General features: G+C 40.6%; 1 protein-coding gene across 3 annotated transcripts in view; it reads right to left on the bottom strand.

Moving 5' to 3' along the window:
• Positions 1–1,787: 1,787 nt before the first annotated feature.
• The window catches only part of si:dkey-237i9.1 (SEC14-like protein 1), a 35,606-nt gene continuing 13,796 nt past the window's right edge, over positions 1,788–23,597 (bottom strand). For 2 of the 3 annotated variants that reach the window (XM_063476944.1, XM_063476946.1), the window contains 15 exons: positions 19,119–19,268; positions 18,739–18,870; positions 16,791–16,919; positions 16,100–16,364; positions 15,487–15,596; positions 15,055–15,244; positions 14,338–14,426; positions 13,796–13,866; positions 11,857–12,028; positions 10,634–10,768; positions 10,382–10,516; positions 8,949–9,200; positions 8,668–8,846; positions 8,238–8,264; positions 1,788–6,367 (listed from right to left, as the gene is read on the bottom strand). In XM_063476944.1, the coding sequence (XP_063333014.1) occupies positions 6,262–6,367; positions 8,238–8,264; positions 8,668–8,846; positions 8,949–9,200; positions 10,382–10,516; positions 10,634–10,768; positions 11,857–12,028; positions 13,796–13,866; positions 14,338–14,426; positions 15,055–15,244; positions 15,487–15,596; positions 16,100–16,364; positions 16,791–16,919; positions 18,739–18,870; positions 19,119–19,268 (2,142 nt within the window). In that variant the 3' untranslated portion in view covers positions 1,788–6,261. The remainder of the gene's footprint in view (positions 6,368–8,237; positions 8,265–8,667; positions 8,847–8,948; positions 9,201–10,381; positions 10,517–10,633; positions 10,769–11,856; positions 12,029–13,795; positions 13,867–14,337; positions 14,427–15,054; positions 15,245–15,486; positions 15,597–16,099; positions 16,365–16,790; positions 16,920–18,738; positions 18,871–19,118; positions 19,269–23,597) is intronic. The other variant, XM_063476945.1, reaches the window with a different exon arrangement.

The raw sequence follows: 23,597 nt of genomic DNA, 5'->3' as shown, positions 1-23,597 counted from the left end.
CCTGGGATGGGGCATGCTGCCCTCTACAGTCAGTTTGGGGGAAAACCTCAAACTAAAAGAGCACCAAAGATCTGTTTTTAAAGAAAACAATCCTCACATCACCAGGTAAGTAACACAAAGGAGCTCCTGCCAGATGTTTCACGAGCTCTGTAACGATTTTGAAAAGGTGATGGTGTCATTCTAATGTTTACACTTGCTTATTTTTTTGACAAACATACTTATTTTAATGAACCTTTATTCCATCATTGAACATTTGAGGCAATCTCATTCATTTGGACCTATCTGATATTTTCTATAATATAAGAAATAATAACAATTATTTTTTTAAGGGGCTAAACAGAATTGAAATTGAAATGCAGCATATTTGGAAATTAATAAATAAATCCTTATTGTTAATGTTTAAAACAACTAGTTTTTGCAGCAACATCAAAACAGACAAGAGCAGTAATATGAAAATATAAAGATACAAACAGCGAGGTAGTATATGCAAAATAATAGTGCATGATGATTATAATATACAGTGCAAAATATGAAGAATGAGGGACACAGGTTAATTCACTTGTAGTTCTTGGGGTAGGGGTTTATTGCAGTAGAATAGGAGAAGAGGGGGGATGTATTTGACTGCCTGTGGGAAGAAGCTGTTTTGTAATTTGTAATCTGTTAGTTCTGCTTCTGATTGAGCTCTATTTCCAGAGGACTGTGGCATCGCTTCAGGTGATGTTGAGGATGAATCCATTAAACTTACAGGTGGCTCTTTTTCTTCTTCTTTTTTTGGCACTCATCCTGCGTAAATCTCACTGAGGGATGGTAGTGTCACACGTCTGGAACCACCCATGCAGGTCTTTTCTGTTTGTGATGAACCACACCATGCAGCACTAGATGACGAGGCCCGCTATTGTTGACTGAGAGAAGCTGGTCAGCGGGTGATGAGAGAGGATCTTTAACTTCCTAAGGATGTAAAGCCTTTCCCCACCCGATGGGAGATGTGTGGTGTGGGTGAGATCGACCAGGATGTGCACACCAAGGAACTTAAAGCTCTCCACTTCCTCCACCTGTACGGCTGGAGCAGAGTGCTCAGTATGCTTCAGTTTTCTGAAGTCTACATTGCTTCTTTGCTTTTTGCTGGGTTTAAGTCCAGATTATTGTGACAACATCAGAGTCAGAGGCTGAACTCGTCACCTGCTATCGTGCCATTATTAGCAAATTTGACAGTGGTGTTGGTATGGTGTATGTGTAGTCATGGGCTAAGAGCGAGCTGAGGACAAATATGCGCACATACATGAAAACCTTGACGCGTCTCCATTTCGTTTTGTTTTCTTTAAAAGCAATTGTAATGATAGATGTCCACTAGATGTAGTCGGTCTGCAATTCAATGTGCTGAGGTAATGCTCACACTTACAGCACTGGGAGCACATCTGGTCTTCCTTCTCTAGGACATCAATGTGTGCTACACTTTCTATTCCTTCATCTTGTTAAAATCTTATGTATCCGTTTCTATTTTTTCTAACATTATTTTTACATTAAGGGAAACAAGCACCACGTGATGACGTTAATTTTCCATTTTACAGAATCTGAGATGATGAACTTTCAGTGATGAAATGCAGGTCACTGAGTGCAGAGAACCTTTGATCATTAGTGGAGCTGGAGATGCAGCATGAGGCCCGTATTTGTAAATTCACAGATTAACCATGTCACTAACAGATGACTGCAAGGAATGTAAAAGCAATTTTTAGTTCTAGGCAATAAAAACATTTTGATACAGAACGTAAAAGACCGTGACAGGAGTCTGCAGTTTCTTATAATTCAAGTTTAATGCTGAAAAATGTAAAGCCACCATTTTCTCATTAATCCAAACACATCCTTTTTACACAATATCTCACACAAAGGTAAAGAGAAGATATGCAAAGATGAACAGGGAGCAGAGAGACTGACGAATGTGATGAACAGTCACGACAGACAGTTATAGCCCTCATTTTTCAGTGAGATGTTGGTGAGAGGTGCTCACCCTCCAACAGCTAAAGTCAGAGAGGCAGGTGAAATTTCTGGTGTTCAAGAGAATGAACTGAAATGGAAATGAAAACCCATCCCATCTGAGCACGCTTATTTATGCCTACAGCTTCAATTTAAAAAAAAAAAAAAGAAAAAAAGGTCCACTCTGCTTTCTAAGATCTACACACAAAACTGGAGTGTGAACGTGTGAGAGTAGTAAAAGGAATATAAAGCAGTAGTCAGTTTTGAACTGTTGCCTCATCAGTCGAACCTGTGAAGAGATGAAGATCAAATCACCTGAAGGAATAACCAGGTGAAGTCAAGTGTGCCGTCTTAGAGCAGGAAGAGAGAAGAGTGGAGAAACACATTTTACAGGCATCTTCCTCCCCCCACTGTAATTAACATTCACCCCTTTACCCCATCACACACCCGTAGCCCTCATCACGAAGAGGGCCACTCAGTAAAACAATTCATGTTATTGCAGTTAATGACATGTAGATACCACAAGTTAACCAGTAACTATTTAAAAAAGCAGTTTTGTGTATCAAAAACAGGCAGGGTCCTTATTTATTTATTTATTTATTTTCGTAGGAGGGAAAACGAATATGAACACACAGATGCCACAGCTGTCTTGCTCACGAGGTCTGAGCATTTCCTGTCATCCAGTCCTATAAATAACGCCAAATTTTGTGCTTCTTTTTGATGTTTCACTGAAAGAAATGCTAAAACCAACTTTCCACAAACGAGAACTTGTTTTACCGTTACGAATGTCTTTAATTTGGTATACTAAAAAGTAGTCCCGAGCTAACACTGTCATATACCAGCTAAAGAAAAGGAGATTCATATTTTATTTATCATTAAATATTTGATCTGATATTCGGTCCGAGTGCTCCAACATGCTCTAGAAAGACTCTAGAAACCCATGTGACCTATACCTGAACTGTAGCTACAGAAACCTACAGAGCTGCTTTAGGTGGGACTTGTTTTGTTTAAAGAGTCCCACAGAATAAAGACAGACTGCAGGAGTGAGAGAAAGACCAACACTGGCTCATCTGCAGCTCTCTTTTCAAGTCAGACTTTGACGGGACAGTAGACACGTTAAAGTGATGGAGTAATCCTGTTGCGTTTTACAGCAGAGTGTCACAAAGAAGCAGCTGCCGGACTGTAACATTATTTTAAGCATTATTAACTGTTTCAGCACATGTATCATAAACACAGTTTTAACGTAACAACCCAAACTGCTCGAAAATCTGTTGAAAATTCAGCGAGGTACAATGATCCGTGATCGTGTGCAGATGTGTGCTCCCCCCGAGCAACATGGTGCTGCGTGGAGTCATTACAGTGAAGAGCAACAACCAGTGTGGCATCTGTGTGTATATATATATATATCTATCTATGAGGAAAACCCCCCGCTTTTATTTTTTTGCCGTTGTTGTCAGCTGCACTGTGTAACCATGGCAACAGCACCCAATGACTCTTGGCAAAGTTGAACATTTCTGCCCTCGACGGGGAGTCTGATCTGTGCGAAGTCATCAATGCTTATCAACCAAATAGAACACGTTTTAAAAAAAGAAAATGAAATGTTCATTCGACTCACGATCGCTTGTCTATTACAGTGGTGACTAAGTGATGCTTACAAAGGCTAAAATGGTATTATTTATTGACACATGGCTCTTAAAATGGCTATATCTTAAATCTTAAATAAGAGATCCGTAAACCCAATCACCGCGTGAGCATGCGGTAGGCCGCCATGCCTCTTCACCCATCAAGTGTCTCCAAAACACAAACAAACCAACACTAGCACTTGTACAGTATCAATGTGGTCTACTGGCGCGCCGTCAAATGATAAATCATAAAGAAACATTCACCCCTAAAGCACACTGAAATCTACATCACTCTGGAAACGTAACGATGGCAGTTCCGCCCAATTCATCACAACCGTCCAAATTCAGGCATTTCATTGGTTAGCAAGCGCCAGCCAATCAGTAGCACATTCACCAATCAGTGACAAGGCATTCCTTGACTGCTTCATTTAACTTGAGTTCCTCAAATGTGCAGACGCTCGACAGAAAGCAAACTAACTGCGGCCGTTCCACGTTAAGATTATTTTTATATATATATTTTCAAAGCATGAGGTAGGGATGCACCGATGAATCAGCCAAGTATCAGCTGATAAGATGGCGTTACTGACTTTTGCGCTGGCTAAATGTTCAAAAACTGTTCCATGAAGAGCTAAAACACATGCATTTTTTTTAAATAAAGTTTTTTTTTTCTTTCCGTTTCACCTGGAACAAAAAACAAAATAAAGACTGGGAAAAAAAAAGTCAGTATCAGTGCTGGATTACGGCCTAATATTTCAGAGTCAGTGCATCCCTTACTACGAGGACAGAACACGTGTCGAGGAGAAAATCTGGCAAATTATTTTTGTTTCACTCCTGACAAAATGTCTGCAGACAAGAAACGGTGGTGCCACAGAATTCAGCCATTTACCAACTCAAGTTTGCCCGTCTGTGCGCCTGTACGCAAGAAAAAGTTCATCTGCAATCAGCACCCGTGATGATGTTGGCCCAGCGGTGCAGAGCAGACTTAAAAAGAAAAAGACAACATTTCACTCCACAAGAAGAGGTAAAGACGTTGTTTTTGAAATACCAGAACCAAAGTCAAAGGACAATCATGATGTACTTTTTGACACGACTTTAAAATAACCTTTCAAACCCTGAAAACACACCGAGATAACAGGGCGGTGTGTGCATGCCGGTTAGGACTGTAGCCAGAGCGCAAACAATTCTTAAGCAAAGTACGGCCTCTGTGTTGTATAACCAAAGATAAAAAGGTAGCACTCGCACAAGACCTCAGGAATAAGTCACCTTTACCAATCATGTCAAACATGAGTCAAGTTTAGTCACATGACAGGAATGACTCAGAAAACGTGGGATCTGTCAACTTACGCCTGAAGTATTGTGAGTGCTGCCTTTTTATCTTTGGTTATTCAGCACTGGGCCTACATCACTTTGATAGTTCAAGTCTTTGACTCTCATAATACTCATTTCTGAATGTCCTTTATCAACTTTTTTATTCCATCCTTTCAAACTTTAAAGTCATGTCAAACTTCTGAAAGTATTACTGAAACAGGAAATGACATCACTCTAACATCAGGTACTTTGGTTCTGCCAATTCAAAAACAAAAATGCATGAAATGTCCCGTTTTCAGAAATGTTACTGGTATAAGTTTTGTCATCCTGTTTTCTGAAATGTGGCATTTTTACTTTTGTTACTGCGTTTTGCACCTTGGGGCCACCGTAAATGATCCTCCTCATACATTTTCACGTTAAATAGAAATATTTCACACAGTAGAAAGTCAAACTTGTGTTATTGCTTCTAGTGGATTTACTTCGCTAAGCGTCAGATCTGGGTCAAATATTCAAAAGTTGTGATGCAACCTGTACAGCAATGCAATGAGTGTCAGAAAGCTCAACTCAGCCACAGGAGCACGCCGGGAAGATTTTACCTGTCAATTGCCAAAGTTACTGACACCTGTACTGTTGTGATACAGAGAGCTGATCTTATTTGACCCAGATCTATTAAAAGATGTTCACCCCACCCACATTTGACCTATATACAGCTCACCAGAGACAATAAACCCTCCAGTAACAATATGGCAAACACTGTCAACTTTTTGCATGTCAAACGTTCTCGTGTGCGTTTGTGCCCGAGTGGCGTTCGTATGTAACAGCTCATCCAGTCTTTATCAGCAGACGCACATGAATGAGGTATGCGTCGCCTCGGTACTGTGTATGTGTGTGCACGTGTAAATGCATATATGTAACAGCGCCTCCAGTGTCGTCATCCCGTTCCTAGCTCCTAGGATGAGAATATTGCTTCTTTCTTTCAGCTTCTGGTGCCTAAAAGGCGCCACTCCTCACCTCCTGACCTTTAGCCGCTCCATCGTGCACAAAACATTCTGCTGATGGTCTTATTCAAACTGTTGCCCAGCTGAGATGCCAGGCATGGAAAATATACGACCCTTTGTGCAAAAATCAGCCCTTTAAATTGTACATTTAGTTTCTTTTTGCCTCAGAATTGTTTAATTCTTTGTCTTCCGTTTGTGCAAGCATGCATCAGTTCCACAGAGACTGGCTGTGCAATAGGAACAGAGTCCAAAGATGATGGTTTAAGGGTATGGGAATAGGAAAAGTTGGCGTCCGTGTTGACGGTATGGGCAGTGGAGGGGGGACGTGGGTTTTGGAAATTGAAGTCCTCTGACACCAGTTTCTACCTGGAGATCATGGAGCTGGACTGGGATTGGTTGGAGTTGGTGGTGGCGGCGCTGAGCTGAGAGAAGCCGCTGTGGCTCGACTCCAAGCTGGTCATCGATCCCCTGAGAGAAGAAACAAACATGCGGTGAACACGTGAATGCACACAAAACTCACACTTCAGCTAATTTCATGTGTACGCGACACCTGTGCAGCCTTAAGACTGCTTGGCACTAACTGAACGCACTATGCGTGCATGACCCGTGCTCATGATGCAGAACCATGCAGTCAGAGCAAACCTAAAGGAGGGAGAATCACTCTGAACCCTACAACATTCAGGCCCTGCCACAGGCTGCAACAACTCGGGGAACGGTTTTACACCAGCCGCTGTGTTTAATTTTAGAATGAAAAAAACAACAACAACAAAACAAAACAAAAAAACAGCCAAAGGTCAGGGCATTTCGTTAAAGGCAGGAGCCACTTAAAGGGGATCCATTGTTCTTTTATCATTTCCTGTCATATCTGTATTAAAAAAAGTTTGGGGGTGGATGTTCATGTTAAATATGGCAACGTTTTCCAATAAGGGAGGTCCATATAACAATCCCTGGAAGCTCGAGACACTGTAATGTTAGCAGTCATCTCAGGCACAGAAGCCACACCCACGTGCTGTCCAAACTGTCTGTTTACAAAAGGCACCAATCAGAACAAAGCTGCTTGAAAGTGGGAGGAGCAGCAAGGCTCAGTATAAGGTAAACAAAACGTACAAGCTACTCTAGCAAAATCTAAAAATAAAATATGCAGCTGGAAATGAGCGAAACCGGCCCACTTTAATGAGGCTTCCTGTGGCAAAGCATGAGGCACCATTTTTCTTCTATTACTTTTGAATGAATAAAAGAAACATTAGGTATTAATTCCCATGTAGTAGGTAGACTGGTTTTGGATTTATATGGATGCAATATAAAATTACCATGTGCACTGACAAAACCAATGTCTGTCATGGTTTCATATGTACCTGAATAAATTCAAAAGGTTGGCTTGTATTAAGCCAAATTAAAATAATTTACAAAATATGACACATGGCAGTTTTATTAACCTCATCCATTTTGTATGAAGTTATTAAATCCTCCATAAAAATGGTTATGGATGATTATGACCCGCGATACCTCAACTTGTATAAATGTTATTCATTTTTGATTCCTTTTAACTGTTAACCGTAATAACCCATCCTAAGTAATTGGAACCGACCTAGATAAGTCTGAGGGACTCACCAGAGAATTAAAAATGAATAAAAAGAGCAGCTTTAAAGAGGATGACTTTAGTTCACAGGAACCCTTTAACTCCCAACTCTACAATATAAGGAGCCATAAAAAGGTAATAGAGGCTTACTGTTATGGCATGTATTAGACATTACAGACATGGGAAGAAATATTGCCCTAAATTCTACATTTACTTGACTCAAGAAGGCATTTCACATACTCAGAAGTGTAAATGTCAACCTTTATCAAAACATCTTGTTAAAAACTACTAGTATGAGTTAGATGATCACGCCAAGTCTGTTTTTGAAGATAAAATAAACTGAAGCAGCATGTGCACTGAAAGCAAAGTGAGACAGAGCTGGTAGTGCAATGTGATGAGTGAAGAAAAGCAAATACAAGTCAGAAAATGACAGTGTGTGTGCGTGTCAGTTGGGCGGCTGTTTGCTGAAGTTAACCAAATCAAGTAATCCTGAGAGTTTTAGTTATGCAAGCAGGGTGATTAATGCCAGCAGGTTGCACCGGATTCTTTCCTCAGTGTGAAGAAAGCAACAACATCCTGTTAGCCAATGCTAACAAAAGTCGTAAGCAAGAACAGATGCAAATTAGCATCTCTTTGCAGCATCAGAAGCAAGACTGCCATGGAGGGAGGGGAGGAGAAGGGCACTCAGATTAGCAGCCAAAAGCAGCGATGATGATGAGCTAGTGCTAAAGAAAAAGGGGCAAACACCGAGCCACTTACAAACTCTGCACATCACAGCAAGCCGTTCTTCACAGGAAGAAGACAGAGCAGGAGGAGGGGATTGTGAGCGATAGAACAGGAGTGGATTGGAAAGAAAAAGCTTGATTAAAGTAGTCTTCAAGGAAGGGAACAGTATCCTCATCTCAAAACTGTTGGCCTGGAAAACTCGTTATACTCCAAAGGCATTTCAGAAAGTCATCTTAGCAACATTACAGATTTTATTCATTCAAGTACCAAATGTCATACGTGGCACTATGTGGAGGATTGTAGAGAGGGAAAACTGAAAGAAGACAGGAGTGAAAATGAGCAGTAATAAATGGATGATGTCTAAAATAAAAACCTTATCACAAACAGCAAAAATAAGAACACATGACATATTTACACATCACAGATGCATATAAATGCCTCCATCGTTCACCCACACACTAACCTGAAGTCCTCAGAGCCCAACACCTCAGTGTAGTACATGACTTTACACTTGTGTGAGGAGACCTGCAGGGTGGCCAGCACGTCATCCACTCTGGGCAGGTTGGTGGCCGAGCAGGCCGCCATGTTGTGGAACTTCCACTGGAGGATGTAGAAACCCGGCCACCTCGTTATGTGGGAACCCTGAGGAAAGGAAGGATTCAAAGTGCAAACAAGCAAAAATGAGGATCTGTAGAAGTAACAATGATCCAAGAAGACATCAAAAGTTCACGACCATAAACCAACCTGCACACTCTCGCCCTCCTTGCAGGTGAGCGGAGACTCGACCATGCTGTAATCCTGACCCAGCGTCCAGGACTTGTCAATGAGCTGCACGTTGTTGCCTCCTGGGGAGGTGATGCCATGGGCTCCTAGGGTATCTTTGCGTGGTACTTGTGGAGCTCGCTTTGAGTGGTAGATGTTGAAAACAATGTCGCCTTTGCACACATCGAAATCCCAGGTAATGACCGAGGAGGCATCGATGATCTCAATCACAATCTGATGGGGGTGGAAGAAATTAAGCAGGTTTACATAAAGTGCATGGGCTGTATAAGATGATGTTTTTGGCATTAAAAGTGAATCAACTGATTGCAAAAAGAAGTATGGCTGTGAAGACGTGTGGGAAAATAACTCTTTACCTGTCACTTTTGACGATCTAGGCCAGAGGTGTCCAACTCCAGGCCTCAAGTGCCGGTGACCTGCAGGTTTTAGATGTGTCCTTGACCCAACACAACGTTTTTAAATGGCTAAATGACCTCCTCAACATCTTAAAGTTCTACAGAGGGCTGGTAATGAACTAATCATTTGATTCCGGTGTGTTGACCCAATGTGATATCTAAAACCTGGAGGACAGCGGCCCTTGAGGCCTGGAGTTGGACACCCTGATCTAAGCACTAGTTTTGATGCTGTTAGTATCCATTAATCTCTGTGCACATATGTAAAATATGTATGTACTCAAATATGTGGGAAAACGGTATAACTTCAAGAGGGGAAAGAGAAGTATCTAAAACATATGACATATGACTGAGAACCTTCACAGACATATGACATATGATTGCAGTTTTTAGGCCCGGTCCTGCTGAAATTAAGATCAAACTTGCTACTAGGAGGAAACTGGCTTGTAGTCTAAAAGCAACTTGAAACATCAAGCTCAGAAAAATACCACATCCTCTTGAGAACCGAGAAAACAAAAAACTGTTTTTGTGTGTCCACTACAGAGGACATAGATGAATAGTTTGGGTCTCAAAAGGCTATAAATGCCAAATCCTTTCCATATACAAGCTTCAGGTAAACAGCAAACTAGAGAACTCAGTTACCAAAAGCAGTGAGATAAAATGGTTCATTTGCGTGTGACGGTTTGAGACCATTAAGATAAAAAGCAAAACCATTTCCAGATGGGTGATTATGTTTGACAGTGTCCCTTTGGTATAAATCATGCAACATGAGGTTACGCCACATCACTGCAGGCAGATTATATTTCAAAGTCACGCTACATGTGTTCCACGTCTGAATTCAGAATCTACCTAAGATGCATTTAACAAGTTACAACCACTAGGTGGCAGAAAGTTTCACAACACCTCCATCAGAGGCACTGTGGGGTTCTCTGTTGTCCTGACCTACTATTCATATCAGAGCGACACAGGCCTTCCATCTTTTACTTTCCGTGCATTCAGCCTCACCTCATGTGGAGCTCCTTTGAAGATGCTGGCGCTTTGATAGATCATCTCAGTCCACAGACGGATGTCCTCGTTCTCGACCTCCTCGGCTGTGCGGTACATGGACTTGGGAACCAGGCCACCCTCCGGTACCTCACACTGCAAAGAAAAAGCACACGTGTACACTGGGTCAGTAAAGGAAATCTCGATGTGGGTGGTGTCATGTTCTAGGATCAAGTTTTACGCTCAGAGTTTAAATCTTACAGTGACACTCACCATGCACTCTCCTCCCAGGAAATCCGGAATGATCTCCTTGTCTATGTAGTCCACGAGACCTCCAGCACCCTGATAGTCATTGCCTGCGTAGATCAAGAACTTCTTGCGGGTGTTTTCATCAATAAATGGGCTCACCTGAGGGAGAAGGCAGATATTAAATGCATGACCTGACTGCAGTAACATGAGGAAATACTGGTGCAGCATATGAAACTTGTGTTTGATTACAGTCCACATTCCTTTCCCACCCTAAACCTTATAAATACTAAAACAAGGAAATTGTTTAACCAGTTTCTTGGTTAATATATTAAAGCAATAATGTAATAATGCAATAATATGCAACAATTCTACCTTTAAATAACCAGTGAAACCCATGTTTAAAATACACTGACTTAATTAAGTGTGACCCTAAAGTCAGGAAGGTAAACACTATAAAACAAACTAAAGTCTTTTGTGACGTGCTTTTTGCATGAGCAGTCAATAGGCAGCAGAGCTAGGTGACCAGGTGTCCTACTTTATGTGTGACTGCACAGCATTTTTATCCCTTGTCCCTCATTCTACATATTGAGTCAGTGCTCTACATTTAAAATGGCTCTACTTTTTAAAAGTCAACACTGCAGGACAAAGCCTGGCTCTTTTCCAAAGACTGTAAAGAAAGCAGGAAAGTTCATCGTGCATCAAGTGCAGGCTAACCTGTAACCTATCTTCTGCCGCCTAAGCTATGTGTAACAGGGAAAACTGAATCCTGCCAATTCAAATTCACAAACTAGACACGTTTTGTCACAATATGATGGAAAACCAATAAAAAAAAAAAAAAAAAAAAAATACAGTGACGGCTGGAAGGTGATTCTTAGAGACAGCTCTTCATTTTTGCCAAGGTAAAGCGATCCTTCACATGCCAAACCTGTAACCTACAAATTTCAGTCTATCTGCACAACTGTCTTGTCCACACTACCAGATACAACCATACTCTGTTTCCTGGGATCCTGTCACCTTAAGTAGAACCCAGCAGAACTTCCGGGACTGGAAAGCTCTTATTTCCATTTGGGGCCAACGATGCTGCTGTTGCCACTGCTTAGCAAATACTACACATTTGTGAATATTGGCAACTTCTGCATGTGTCAAAATAAGGGTGTGAAACAGACTGAAAATTCACTGTACGCATAATCCGGTGCTGTAACAGGATGACCCCACAGGGTCTGAGTTACTCTTATCCTGGGTCTCACCAGTGTCCAAAGGACTGGGAAGACTCTTGGAGCTCTCAATATAAGCAGCCGTCCTAGAGTCTCAGGGTAGTTAGCCTCCACAACCTCGATGATCCTCAGCAGCGCCTTGACTCCTGGTCGCCATAGGTGACGCATGTTCAGCCCCTCCAGATCTACTAGACATGTCCAACAGCTAGAGAAGAGGACATGAGAGGATTAGGGATGTGTGTGTATAAGGACAGCCACAAACCCATAAATGGGGTACGGCCTCTTTTTGACCACTTAGCACTTGTCACTCTGAAGTGAAGCTTAAGTGGTGAAGGCAGTGCTTGCTAATTCTGGAACCCTCCAACCCTTGCAGCACATTCTTCCTTTCCTTCTATCTGTCCTGGCAGAGTGCTGTGACGTGACAGCCTCTCATAGTTCACATGCCTTCCTGCGCAGCTCTTATCCCAGGCACCTCCTCCTCCTCTTGCTGCTGCTTCAGAGAGCTGACAGATGACAGATACCATCTCTGTTCCCTCCCTCTCACTCTGTCAGTTGCCATCTGAATGAGTCCCCTGAAAGGCGAGCCTCATGTGCGCTTTCCATTTTGGGGGAGATAAATTCTGCTCCGGACTCACTCATAGTGTGTGTGTTTGTGTGTTTACCTGTGCCCAGTTCTGACTGCTGAACCGAATCTAAAACGGCTTGCATGTTTTTAAGCTGCTTTTAACCTGCATTTATATTCACCTACGACCACATTCAAAGCCGTTTTACACAAGCACTGGACTATACCTACCACTGATGCTGATTATTTTTCTTTGTCAACACTGACACTGTGTTATTAGTTCATATTAACTGTCTAGATCACAGGCAGTATGGTGAATTCTGTCTTCATACTCTCAACCACTACGGAGGCTTCTTAAAAAAAACCAAAAAACCCCATCTAAATTCATTTAGACTGACATAATGTATAAAAACAGCAAAAACAAACAAAAGAAAAACATGTGAACCTGCAAGTTCTGAAACTCCAGAAGCTGGAAATAAAGTATGCTGAAATGGTTCCTTCATATGCAACAAATAACTGATTAGCAAAAATTACCATTATTAAACCCTCTTTTTTAAACAGGTATTAGATACATGTAAGTAAAAACAAAAGAAAAAAATCCATCTTAACAACACAGAAATGGTACAAAAATAATAATTTTCAGAATTAAGAAAATCGAGGGTGATGACATGTAAATGTTACCTTTTAAAATGTTCTAATAAATTATTTTTTGGTAGTACATTACTTTTCCAAAGCAGCAAAATAATTGAGACCAGTTTTTCTAAGGTCAGTCTGAATAAGAGGTGCAGCCTCTGTCGTACTGTCGTGTGATGTGAGACCGAGTACTGTGTTTAAAAGTAACCAGAGAGCAGAGATAACAGTTTTTGAAATGGAGCCTTTTAAGTCAACGTCACACAGGGCTACTTCTCTTGTTTGTTATGGAGGACTATCAAACTATTGTACGATGCAACATCAAGCGAGAAAAGTATCACTTGTGATGAAGCACAGCACAGTTTAACAAATAGATGTTTTATATTTATATAAAACATCATAATAAACAAGCACAGACAAAACAGGAAATTGTACAACGGTGTTATGAGTAATAGAAGAAAGAGCAATTTGTTTCTGTATATAGTACATATATATTTATATCAGGTCTTTATCTTCAGTTTTCTTGAGTTGTTCCACAAGGAACAACTTGTGAATTGAGCAACCAGTCAAAGCCCTGTTTGAATATGTGATGCATTTCAGTTTTACTCTTTTCTTGAACTAAACTCAAAGGCAGTCTGTAGATTTAAAGCAAGTACTAGTGGAATATAACGTAGTATCACCTTTGAGAGGCAGAGATATATTGGTTTACATATATGGTGAATAATAGAGGTCCAAGATTTTTTCAAAGATCTAACATATTGACAGGTTGTAAAGGTTTACCTGATTGGCCGACCAAACACCTTTGTGTTCTCCTCACAGCGTCTCAGACCCTCCTCATTGATAGAAAGCACCTGCAGTGACATGAATTGTACATTTGACACACTTGGCTCCCAGACTCCACTCCACAGTGACTGCAGCATTATAAATCAGCACCATTTACACATCCTGTGTTCAGTATATAACCTGGTGTTAATTTACCTGTCAGGAAATGCCACCGGACATTAATTCCCTAACCTGTAATCCAAAACTGACCTGACCCAGCGCTTCCACCCGTGTATTACTAACCCAGCGGCCTGCCTGGCCTGAATTGCCCACTTTTTCTCTCTCTTGCACCAACTGCGTGTGTAGAAATGCAACCAATAGAACAAAGCATCAGGTTGATAACAGGGGTAAATTAATGGAGTGCGTTATCAAATTATCCTGTGCAGGTCAAAGAAGCAGGAGTTAACAAATATTGTGGCAGAAACCCTGTCTGACCTATAAACTCATCAACCTGCACTACAAACACAAACCTTAACTGCAGTACAGTGTGTGTTACATACATGTCTGAGCAGAGACTCCTCCCCGAGAGCGCGCACCAGTCCTTTGGTGTCCATCTGGCCAAGCCTCAGGATGTACAAAGGACGGCCGTCTGAAAAATAAAAAATTAAACAAATGTTTACATGATATATCACATGATTTACATTCCACAAAGAATACAAGCTAAGTGGAAAGGTCAGCGTTGCTGGCCATCTGCTCTTGTTACATAAGACAAGTTATTGTGTACACTGAGTAATGCTTTCATGTTTTCTCCCTGTTGATACAAGGCTAATACTTGTGGAAAATTTTAAATGAGAAGATTAAATTGGCTCTGATGTGGCAACATAAAAGCTTTGTTTGACGTTCATTCTTTTCCCAAATAAGGAATCCAAGGAATCTACTCCAAAGAAGACTGTCACTGTGAGTGTGTGTGTACTATTTGGGTAACCAAGGAGCACCAACAAGCTGGATCATTTTTATTTTACACACTTGGCTGAGAGCTGTGGGTTGCTAAGAATGGTTGAGATCTGTTTACACTGTAAAGTCACTTAAGAAAACATTAGGTTGAAAAACTGCAAACACGACTGCATGATTGTGTAAGTGGAGTCTCCTCTACGGAACAGTGCAAGTTTAGCTCTGACATAACCTACACAAGTGTGTGTTTCCATACTGATGCACACACAAGATTTCAGTATGCCTAATAAAATTATCCTTAGGTGCGGCTGTAAATACCAACCCACCTTTGTCGTGGTGGTGCCAGCCGCCGGTGTAGTAGTCTTGAAGAACCTGTGGAGAGCTCCAGGTTTCCAGCAGGTAGTCCACCTGGTGCTGCTTCCTCCAGGTCAGAGACTGGCACAAGATCTCCCGTGCTTTATCCATGTTGAAATCTCTGGCCCGCAAGAAACGAAGGATGTGCTCATCTTTAGGGATCTGAACAGAGTTGGAAATGGTTACACTTGCCACCATAAAACACATCACTGTTATTTAAAGACATTATAAAGCTAATTTGTGAACAGTTAATGTAAAATACAACATTATCAGTAGCCTAGCTAAAATAGAGTAGTAGTGCTAAATATTACTTTTAGCAATAACTAACTCAAATGTATCAAAATGTATTAATAATGTATCCAGTCATATTTTGTTATTATTCCTTTTTAGAAACAGTGCAGTACCTTTCCCTTGTGTGTCTCCTGAAGCCACTTGCGCAGTCTGATCAGGCAACTCTCCTGCAGGGGTGTCAGGTCACCCAGGTAACGTTTGATATAGTCTGCATCCAGCTTGTCTGCAACATAAACCCCCCCCCACAAAAGTTAGACTACTGAATAGTAAATTAATGTGTAATAAACTTTTACTGAAATACCACCCATAAATCACAAATTCTAATCAAAATCTTAGATTCTGTAAACAAAGCCTTGCCCTAGCTGTCAACAGATATGTAATTGGATGTCACGATTCACAATAAGAAATATGTTTTTCAGAAATTACATTCATAACTGTAAACAACTTTTCAAGACGCTGAATTCCATTCTCACACCCATCCCCATTCTTGAGCAACTACTTTTCCTCAGTTATTTAAATTATTCACCAAAGTTGTCTAACTGTTTTTTTCAATGATGCTTGCAGATGACAAACTGTTGCAGCAGTGGTATAAACCAAATAAAATGTCCCTCCAAGTTTAGTTACACAATACGATTTCAATATTAGCCATTTTTTGCAGAGTATAATTATATACACAATTATAAAATAAGCTTCTAGGATTCATTTTCTGAATCTTCAGGTACGGACCTTCCGGTGTCCCCGCCAGAATCTCTGCAAGGCTGTCGTTCTGAAGTATGTTGCTGTCCTGCTTTGCATCCTGTGAGGTTCCATCCTTGGCATCCGCAGACAGTGGGACTGAATCGGCGGGCACGACTCCAAGCTCAGGTTGGTTCGTTGAAAGGCTGGTCGGGCTGGAGAGAGGCAGGGAATGAGAGGAGGGACTCCAGCGGGGCACATGAGTGATCCCCTCATCATCTAGCTCCTTTAGGTAGTATTCTATGATTTCTTTTCCCTGTTAGAAGGAAAGAAAACAAGTGTGAGAATACCGAAAAACATGATCTACATGTGTTTTTATTCAACCAAGAAAGGCCATGTAGCGTTTAGCATTTTCCAACTCAAGTGTCATTTCAAACTGAAGCATCAGTTAATGAAAACAGAAGGAAAAAATAAAAGGACTGTATTCAACATTGTTCATTAATGAAGGTGGATGACTCACTGGGTCCACAACAAAAGAGCCCTGTCCAGTCTAAAAGATTACACAAGCTTATTTATGCAATTACAGTGTGAGATGGACTGAGTCATGTTCCAGAAACATCTCGTAGGACAGATTGATCTCTGAATAATTCATACCGCAGTCGTCGTGTTGTTTAATGTTACTGTGCATCGGTACATTCACACATAAATGACAGGATGAAACAATAAGCACACACAAACACACCTTTTTGATACTGCTGGCATACTGCTTCATAGCAATCTTTTCCACGGTGCTCTCAAAGCCGAAGAAGGACTTGATGTCCAAACTGGCGGTTTGCTCAAAACACGTCCAGTCTTCATTCTCCGGGTGGACCTGGACATACACACAATTTATATTAAAGCTGTAAACAACACAGAACCGCATAACCATGTTACTATGGTAACCATACACCCAGCTTCATTACATGATGACGCACAAAGAAAGCAATTTTCACACCGAGCACTGTGAGTGGGAGTCTGTGTGTCAGTCTGTCCATGTTAAAATTAGCCAGTATTTCACACATGAACAGTCATGAAGCTTGAAATACACACATTCCCCTCAGTGCTGTGTGAAGGTCATCTTCGGCAATAGCAAAAATCATTCTACAATCATGCTCGGCGGCTGGAATTTATTGAATTTAAGTTATGGCTTTTTGAAGTTATTAAAGTGAATGGGAGAGAAACTCAACATTAGTTTCTGTGGGTCAGGGACATAAACATAAGCATAAACAAACTCACCAAATTCAGTGACTTGAATAATTTCATATTTGTCCGTTAGACTTTTATGCACAATCCTTAAAGTGTTGTTTTCAGGCCAAACTGCAGTAGTAAGGACTGGCTGGCCAGTATATAGCACTCTACACTGCATATATTAGATCTATGATGGTTCTAGAATGATTTGTTAGGATGGCACTTATGACAAAGAACATTTTTAAATGTATTTTAACAAAAATGTCATTTTGCATCAAGCTACAATATCAGTAAATGAAGAGTCACACGCTTCTAAAGCCATAATGATGGTAACTTGTTCACCCTTGACTACCAAAATATTTCATCTTTAGCCTGGTCCATTAGCTCAGTCTAACAGCACTGTCCATCCTGGTTACTGTTATCACAGCATGTTAAAGTACACAGTATAAGCCTCTGTTTGGCCTTAGACCTAAAATTAGCACTCCAGTTGGTTGGAGGCTAACACAATGTGCTTGACCTCATTAACTCAGCACACATGCATTCATAAATAAGCTCATCTGGAGTCACAGTTTTGCATAGTGCAGAAAGAAAGTGAAAACATGCTGGTTTCATTTCAGTATTTTGTGAGTAACCAAGCAGAATGCAGACGACTAAATAATTCACAAGGAAAGATGGGCCGAGATAAACAGAAGCAGGCTCAGTGGTAGTCCAAACATGGATGCAGGGAAGAGATTAAAGGAGGCACAAACATCAACATGGCTGTGCTGGTGGCAGCTTGCCATTCAGCAGGTGAACAACAGCGTTACAGAACATGTCAGTGTTTGCTCATTTGTCTGTATGCACAAGTCAGCCTAAATAGCCAAACGGGTTGAGCGTGTCACACTGCCAGGATCTGGGTTTTAGTTTGCCTCTGTAAAACCTGCCCCAGGAATACACACTTTCATGTTACAGGCTGCTTTGTATAATTTATACACACTTCTCCCACCTTAAAATGAATATGTTACTTCAAACCAGGAAATGGTAATGTAAATTGGTTGCAATGTACCTTGGCTGTACAAGACCAACAAAATAAGTGGACACAAGGTTCTGGTACAGGTGGATTAAAGAAACCTTGCAGTCATTTTTAGATCACTCTCTGGAAGCCCCATATTGATCACCTGTACAAACCTTAAACATCTGTTTTCTGAACTAACTCAGTGTTTGTGGTAAGGATCATTACTGATGATGAAAGACATTTTCTTGAGCATTTTTCCAGCAGTTTCAGTGAAAGGGTTGAGTTTCTATGCCAGAAGTCAGCATGCTAGGTGTAGAGCAAAACCAGGGGAGTGGATTCTACTTAGAGCTAAAAACAGCAGCTGCACCGAAACAAGTGCATGAGAAATGACTTTCATTAAAATTAGTGAGGGTTTTTAACAGTTTGTTTTTTTGCTTGAAATGTCTATTGCTGATAGTATGCTACATACCGAATAGCAGCATGTCTCGTGGACGACAACCCTGTTGGAGAAGGTCTCATTATGGGACTCGATGTGCAGAGTCCTCTCCTTTCGATTCAGCGTGTTTTTCTGAATGAAGTAGACATAGTCTACGCCTGCAATCTGTAAACCGCAATAGAACTTGTATTATAAATGCAACTGGCATGAAACACAGACACTGAAAATAAAATTAAAGATAAACTACCTTTGCAAAAAATTAACACTTTTATTAGCTAATACATTCTGTAAAAGAAAACAATCATGGCGAGTACTGAAATGTATTGTTCTCAAAACAATATTAAAAGTCATTAGTAAAGCATTAAAGCTATCTTTATGATACTCAATTGCTGGAATTTTAAAGTACAACAAACCCTTTTGAGAAGGCGTGGGGCATCCACATCCAGGGCACAGCGGCGCTCAATCTTCTGGGTGGAACCATCCTCGCTGGTCTCCTCATTCACGATGTCACTCGCCACAAACATGGGGATGAGGTGACAAGTGGGGAAGCGGCGCTCATAAGCCTGAGAAAGAGAAGAGGAAATGCATAGCCTGTTAACACCAGAGCTTTTAAGCTGGAAACACATTTTTAGATTTCAAGGATAATTCCAGCCTGCTGACTTAGCCTCGCTAATTTTCAGAAGGGTTTTTCCTCTGTTGTTCTCCAAACTGACATCTAGACATGATTAGTCAACAGAAGCCTGGCTTAAATAGAAAACCTGAAGGGCCAAAACTCTTATCTCTTGCCTACAGATTTGATATATTCATATGCCGACATGTTTAGAGATTAAGGGTCGTTAGTCGACAGTGCCTGACATTTATTATTGGGCTCTTGGTAAACTCAGGAAAACTTCAGCAACAATGGCACGAGCCAGTTTACATGAACTCCATTAGAAAACACTTCACATATTCTAAAAAGGGAGGAATTTCAATAGGTGGGACGGGTAGAGCAGAGGTGAGAGGCTAAATAAAGCTCCTTCAACTTTGTACACTTTAAAACTTCTTACTTGAGCTGAACCACAGTGGCATCAAATCAAATGAAGCGCTTTTCAATTGTTTTACAACAAAGGGTTGAACACACAATAGCAGTTTTCGTACTTGAACACAACACCGGCTCCATAATGCGTTTACTCATAAATGCAAAACACAGGCAAATTCAGCTCTATTGCAGGGGCCAGACAGCTGTTATACAACTGGGTTTGCTGGCACAAAGTGCAGGAGCATTACTTCATTTTCTATCATCAACATTCATCCATCTTAGATATGATTACTGTGGTTGCGCAAGGAGCAAGTCCAAACAGAGGACTGGAAAGGCAAGTCTAAAATAAAAACAGTGATCTTCCAGATAACTTGTGCTGGAGATAGTCCAAGTTTATCATAACATTGCACTAGCCTGAAACTCCCTTGTCACGTATCCTACTAACGTGATATTTCCTCTTTTGTACTGTCTGAAACTCGATCCTGAAATTTAATTCCCTAAAATATGAATGGAAGCATTTATCTATGACTCAAAGAGCACACACACACACACACACACACACACACACACACACACACACACACACACACACACACACACACAATAAAAGGACACAAAGAAGGAAAGACAAAGAACCAAAAACAAAGGGGAAGGGAAAACACAATGTCGGGAATGTGGTGGTGCAATCCTATCCACAGCATGTTTACCATTTCATGAAGACATGGCCCGTATGTTTCAAAATATCCAAGCATAGAGTGAAATTCAAGTCTGTGGACAAACTTTACAAGATCAACTGGAGGATCAACTGCTGCTCACAAGACTTTTGAGGTTGGTGGAGTTGGATGTCAGCTGAATCTCTGACAAAAGGAGCTTTATTTTGTGGGGCAAAGGACAACCAGTAACCCTGAGGTCCTTTGAAAACCACAAGAACAGCAAATTGGTGTGAAATGGGCTTCAAATTCATCAAAGCTCAAGTTTAACATTCTTAAAACATTGAGCCATTTGCTTTTGAAATTCACTATTAAAATATTTGTCTTTTCTATATTTAGAAATATAAAAAATACAAAAGAGGAGGTTTTGAATGTTTAGTATGCCGAGTAACAGCAGTTTAGTGTTGGAGGAGGCAGTCAGTGGGGTTCAGGAGCTCCTGGCATTCCTGTGAGGAGCTGCCCACCGTCCACTGACTGCATGAATGCTGAGCTCTGTTTTTCAGCCCCAATGCTCTGGAACACTGGGGGTTTGGTTTTTGTCCTGCCGTCAGCACAACATCACTGACTGTAAATGTCAATTTCATCCCTTTACAAAAAAGAAAGAAAGAAAGAAAGAAAGAAAGAAAAGAAAAAAAAAATCATATGTCAACAAAGTCAACCACAAATGTCACGTCTTCACAAACAGCACTAGGTTTCACTCCAACGACAGGCTTAGATCCTGTATGGCTCAGATCATTCAGCAAACCATGAAGAGGAATACGTTTTCTTCAGAGCCTTCACTTCATGCGGAAACAAACCAGCTTTTAACTGCTTTGTGTTCCCAAAATAGCCAGGCTGTTGTACTATTAAAAACAGGAAACAGAAGGGTCGGGATTCTAGGTTATTCCTGAAAACATTTTTTCTTTTTTCCTTCTGTGTAAGTCAGGGCTTTTCAAACCTTGTTTTAACTCAAGGCACACCAAGGGACATTCAGGCCTGGATTTGTCAAAAAAAAAACCCAAAAAAAGACCACACACACCGTAGTTTTTAAATCGGACACCATCCTAAATCAAATCAGCACCTGGATATTGCATGTGAGCGCATAGACAGTGCAAAAAATGGTTCCAGCGTCCACGGCTAAAAACGTAGAGTCAAAATAAAAAGCAATCCCTTTGGCTCCAAGATAGTCTGATAAGGAAAAGCTGATCTCAGACCCTCTCTTTGTGACCTCAATAAATACATCACTGATGAGTTGTTAATTTCGGGTCATGAAATAAATCATGAAGTTCGTTTTGTAAATTATAATTATTATTAGAATCAGAAGAAAGGATTACCCTGGTATGCTTATTGGCAAATCACAAGTCGTCAGTCAATGAGTGTACGGTGACCTCTGTCTCAGTCATATCCACAGTTTGGTCATCAAGTCATCATCACTTATACTTAAACAGAAAGCCAGTACTACACTGAATATTTTGAACACTGGTGCAACCTAACTATAAATAATTAAAGATTTATCATGACCAATGAGATGCAGGACTGAAAATAAAAACTTCAGGCAAAGGCCAAAACATCTTCTTTTAGAACCACTGCCTGAGGTTATCAAACACTACAGCTTATCTAGGATGTGCCAACGCACCACAAGAGGATCGAAACCTTCCTTTAATGATGTGTCGAAAAATCTTTTGCTGGTGATGCATCGTGTTACGAATTGCTCTCCACGCATGACTCGAATGACAGTTAAATGCATGTGTGCCAGCATGAAGTAAACATTCAGGCTATTTGGCATTTATCCTGATGATTACTCTGTTCTACATTAATCTACAATCGAAAGTTAACAAATAGTTTGGCTTCTGTTATTCCATTAAAGGGGACTGAAAAAGCTTTTCTATATATTTTTGCAACGCTGTTATAGCAGTGGACACTTATATTAAACATAGTTAAAGTTTTGGTTAAAGTAGTTTCAGTGTATCTACTTGTAATCCCTGAGACATAAGATTGGGCTCCTCTTGTCCAATGTTACGGTAAAAAAGGACACCAATAACTGAAAGATAAGAGGCTTTCCTAGATGTTTCAATTGAGTGTATAAAAACAAGTAATGTATAACCATCAACATGATGCGTGTTTTATTAAAGCTGACACCTGCAGCACTTGAAATCCAAACCCAGAAGTTTTCTGTAAGAAAACAAACCAGCCGGAACAAGACAAACATTTGCCCGCCCTCTATTGAGTCACTGAAATAAAAAGCAGGCACTGATGACACATCAAGCCAAACATACATGGTAACCAAACTCCACCACTGTAAATATTCATTTGCCCTTTGCCAATACTCTTTCCTGGAACATAACAGAACAAAATATTTCCAAGTTTCCAGACTCCAGGTATTTTAAAGAACAAGTTTAAGGACACCCTCCACCCCTCCTCCACCAGCTTCCATGGTTTAGGGATTCAGACATACCTCAAGTGGCCAAACCATGAGTAATGGTTCCTGGAATTTGTTTGTTGTTTCCAGGAGTGAATGAGAGAAAATATATAACAATATACTGTTACTTACATCCTTCCTGCATACACAAAACAGTTTCTCCATTGGAGAAAAACAGCAGTGTTGATTAAGGCACGGGTCTGGAAAATAAAGCTAATCCTGCACAGGAAGGGAGATTCAGGAAGTTCCAAGAGTTCTGGGGAGTACACAATCAACTTTAAGACTACAAAGGACCACATAGTGCGTGTGTGTAATATAATACCAGGCAAGAAGTAGAAGTTCTGGCAGGTAGCCCAGCTATTATCTGGCCTTTAATGGTGGGATATAGGAAAAAAGAAAAGAAAAAAAACCTTAAATATAGCTGCAAATCCAATCCAAACAAATTCAGGAAAAAAGTCAAGTAGTTAACCACCTGACTAATCTGCCTTTTTTGTTGTCTTATTTCTTTTATTTGGCTCCAGTTCCTCAAACAATTTTATCTATTTGGCACATAAACATCAGGAAAACAAATTCCCAAAATATCTTCAACAATCAAATTACAAGCAACTGTGCAGAAGCACTGCAGAGGTGTTTTGACATCTGACCCAGTTTATGCCCAGTGTGCATAGTTTCTGAAAATGAATAGCTAACTTAGCGCATCTTTACCTAGCACTGACCTAGGTCGATCGGAGATGTAAGATTAAAACAATACTGCTAAACAGAATCA

Source organism: Pelmatolapia mariae, linkage group LG6, assembly GCF_036321145.2.
Source record: "Pelmatolapia mariae isolate MD_Pm_ZW linkage group LG6, Pm_UMD_F_2, whole genome shotgun sequence".
Lineage (NCBI taxonomy): Eukaryota > Metazoa > Chordata > Actinopteri > Cichliformes > Cichlidae > Pelmatolapia > Pelmatolapia mariae.
The sequence above is the reverse complement of the archived record's forward strand: the minus strand, read 5'-3'. Positions and strand labels throughout refer to the sequence as shown.